The sequence below is a fragment of the Lactuca saligna genome, chromosome 5 (assembly GCF_052625555.1).
Source record: "Lactuca saligna cultivar CGN05327 chromosome 5, ASM5262555v1, whole genome shotgun sequence".
Lineage (NCBI taxonomy): Eukaryota > Viridiplantae > Streptophyta > Magnoliopsida > Asterales > Asteraceae > Lactuca > Lactuca saligna.
The window spans coordinates 222753193-222756874 of record NC_136421.1 but is presented as its reverse complement, the minus strand read 5'-3'; the positions used below and the strand labels follow the sequence as shown (position 1 = coordinate 222756874).

General features: G+C 36.6%; 1 protein-coding gene across 1 annotated transcript; it reads left to right on the top strand.

Moving 5' to 3' along the window:
- The first annotated feature begins 1069 nt into the window (after positions 1-1069).
- LOC145045222 (muscle M-line assembly protein) lies at positions 1070-3682 on the top strand. Its single transcript, XM_078993565.1, has 7 exons — positions 1070-1292; positions 1399-1755; positions 1833-1885; positions 2041-2078; positions 2170-2518; positions 2602-2951; positions 3044-3682. The coding sequence occupies exons 1-7, from the start codon at positions 1280-1282 to the stop codon at positions 3528-3530; spliced, it is 1647 nt and encodes a 548-aa protein (XP_078849691.1). The 5' UTR covers positions 1070-1279; the 3' UTR covers positions 3531-3682.

Here is a 3682-nt window from a genome sequence, read left to right as displayed (position 1 = left end):
AAGTCAGACTTCCTAGCTTATGGCCATATACAACAATGAAATATGGTGGCATGCGTTAACAAACATAGGGTTAGAGTCTTCGACACTGACACGATGAAACTAAACTTCATGAATGGTCACCGAGTTACTTTTTAAGATGTGTTGCATCTTCTTAGGATCATGAAGGGGCTCATGTCAGCATAAAAGTTTGACAAGAATGAGTACAAGATGGTAATCGATAAGGGTCTTTTGGAGTTCACAAAAATACTTTTTTTATTGGCTAGACAATAAACACCCATAAAGTTCATTGGTTTGATCTGAATTGATCATGGATGACCTAGACATGCTCTTTTCGTGTTAAATGTTGATTTTAGTGATAGTAATGGTGACAATATTGGTAGTGTTACCAATTTGGAAATGATTTTTTTTTATTTATTAATTTCTTTATGGCACAAATGTTTAGCATACAAATATTAAAAGTATTTAGAAAATACAAACTAAAGATATGTTAATACTAAACAATAAACAATTTGATAAATGTAAAACATGTGAAAAATATTTTCCAAATGCTAAGTATATTGTTAACTAATCCATTCAGATATCTGAACTAAATACTTACACAAAAAATTTATCTATTGCAATTAAAAGAAGACACATTTAAACATGTAGAAAATCAACATGAAAAACACATAAAACAAAAAAAAAATATCAAGTTTAATCTATTAAAGATTCTAAAATTCATTTTGTATTTTTTTAATTACTTTATGATTTTGGCAGGGGCATGGCTTGCCTACTTTTTTTAATTTATCAAAAAAATTTATAGAAATCTTTTTGTAATCTATCTTAAAAATAATTTAGGACCTATCTTATCTATAAAATCTTTAAAAATATATACAAAACTTTCTATAAAAAAATTAATAAACCGTATAGCTTTCTATTCTAAAATCTTTAAAAACATATCCATTGTTAGCATGGTATATGAAATTCGGCTTTTTACAATGTATGTTTTGTTGGGCTATCACTTCTCATCATTTTCTGCAAATGCAAACGTGAAAATAAAAAAAGAAAATATTTATATAAATTGGTAAAAGAAAGAAAATTAGGAAATAGAAAGTAGCGGATTCATTAGCGTTATCCTCCTGCTTCACCGTGGTGTGTGGCTATCGGTGTGTTCGCTCCGCTCCCTTCTTCCGTCTTCCGTCTTAAACCTCAACCCTAGTCCTACTCCTGTATTTCACCTTTCATGGGGTTTACTTACCTTCTTCTAATCTGAGTCAGATTCCTGATTGATGACCTCCTCATGCCTTTATTAGGTACACTAATTCATCATCTCGAATTTCACATCCTGACAACAACTATACGATTTTATCATTTTGAGATTGTTGTCAATAAGAATGATTTTCATCCTTTGTTTTGCAGATATTGCTACTCCACAATCTTCTTTCAGGAACAACCCCTATTCAATTGGGTTTCAAAGACTTCACCATGTTTCATTCATATCTGGCAATCAAACAACTGCCAGGTCGAGATTTTTCAAGCCAAACGGCATTATCAACCCCGCAAGCGGTCGACTTATGATTAAGGCCGTCGCTACGCTTGAACCTAGATGTTCTGATAATGCCAACCACCAGCTTCCCATTGATTCCACGCCAACGCTACCAGGCACTGATGACCAACCTGTGGTTATCGACGACAGGGAGATTCTGAGGCGGAGCAGGATTTCCGATGCCAACAGAGGGAAGCAACCTTGGAATAAAGGCCGGAAGCACAGTGCAGGCACTATTTAGCTTAGTTTTACACAATTTACATCTTTTTTTCTCTATACCATGCTTCTAACATGTAGATATTTGCAGAAACCCGAGAGAAGATACGTGAGAGTACCAGGATTGCTATGCGTTCAGAGACGGTAATTGTCAAATAAGAGCCACAAAACAATGTTCTTTGTTGATCTAAGTTCCAGTTATCTACTTGGTTTTCCACAATAAAATTTCTACCTTCTGTTTATCTGTCATAAATTGGTACTCTATCTACACTGACAAGTTACAACTGGCGTCCATGCAGGTCAGGATGAAACTGCGTAAGGCAATACATAGTCAAACGTGGGTCTCTTTTCATTTCCTATTCTTCATTTCAACTTCTTTTTCTATGCTTTTTCTTGTTGATAATGACTGTTTATCATGGTCCTTACAGTCTTGAAACAAGATCAAAGATTGCAGCTGCAGTTCGAGTTACATGGAATAAAAGGCGTTTTCAGCAGAAGATGATGTCCCATTGCCAACAAGAATGGCGCAACTTAGTTTCAGAAGCTTCTAGAAAGGGGTTTTGTGGTGAGGAAGAGCTCCAATGGGACTCCTATGAAATAATTCAGAAACAACTTACCAAGGAATATCGAGCAGGTGTTGAATCAAGAAAGGAGTATTTAAGAACCAACAGCTTAAAACCAGAAGGACAACGTGGCGTTAGCCACCTTAGAGCACCCAAAACCCCAGAACAGAGAAAGAAAATCTCAGAGGCCATTGCTGCCAAATGGGCTGACCCTGTAAGCTTTCTGTTACTTACTTACACATGAATGGTTTATGGAGGAAAGTTTTGTTTTATTCTTTAATTTTTCATTTGGAGTAGACATATCGTGAGAGAGTTTATAGTGGCATATCTAAAAGGCGTGGCTTAGATCCTGAGAGAAGAGATCCAGAGTGGGGGACAGGGAAGAGGAGGAAAGAAGCTACAAAGCTCAATCCATCACCAAGGAAGAAGAGGGAAAGCTTTGGTGGGGGTACAAAGGTCAAAAGTCCTCCACAGCCTAAGGTGAAGACAAGTGTCAATAGGGTTAAAAAGGAACCACAGGCTAGATTTAAAGATCCACAAGCTAATTACAAGTTAGAGATGATAAAGAGTATAAGAGCACAAAGAGCAGGTTCAGATTCAGATTCAGATTCAGACCCAAAGATTAATGAAGCTGTTTTAAGAGCAAAGTGAGTAATGAATAATGACTTCACCTTTTGAAAATTGGTTACCCTTTTGGTTTTTTTGAAAAGATAAAGTTTTGTTTTTTTTGTTTTTTCAGTGTTTTGATTGGTGAAGCTCAGAGAGCTGCTGAGGCGTTAGAGGAGGCGGCTGCAAAGAGTCCTGTGGCTGAAGCTTCTTTGATTGAAACAAGGAAGTTGATTGCAGAAGCAATTAGATACATCGAGTCTATAGAGATGGGGAATAATCAATCTTTGGAGTCTGGGAATGATAAGGATGAGAAGATGGTGGTGGAAGATGTGAGGGGAATTGAGCAAAGAGGAGTGAATGGAATTGGAGGTGTGGGGTTGGGTGATGGTGGAATTGGAATGTTAGCTGATGTGGCAAATGGGAGGGAGAATATTGATATATCAGCATCATCATCATCATCATCATCATCAACATGGGGTGATATGGGGTTGGAGATGAAGGAAGTGGAAGGTGATGGTGATGGTGATGGTGGGGGGAAGATGGTGTCTGAAAAACAAGAAAGAAAAGGTAGAAGATGGGTTTGTGGGAGGCTGGTTGAAGATGAAGAAGATGAGTAGTTAGTTAGTAGTAGTTGCTTGTCACAAGTATAAATTGACACTAGAGAAAAAGCATTTCATTGTTTTATCTTTGTAATCTTTGCCCAATTGTCTTTAGTTGTAATGGAGAGAAAAAACTATTTAATAGAGAAATTCAAGATTTTTTGGTTAAA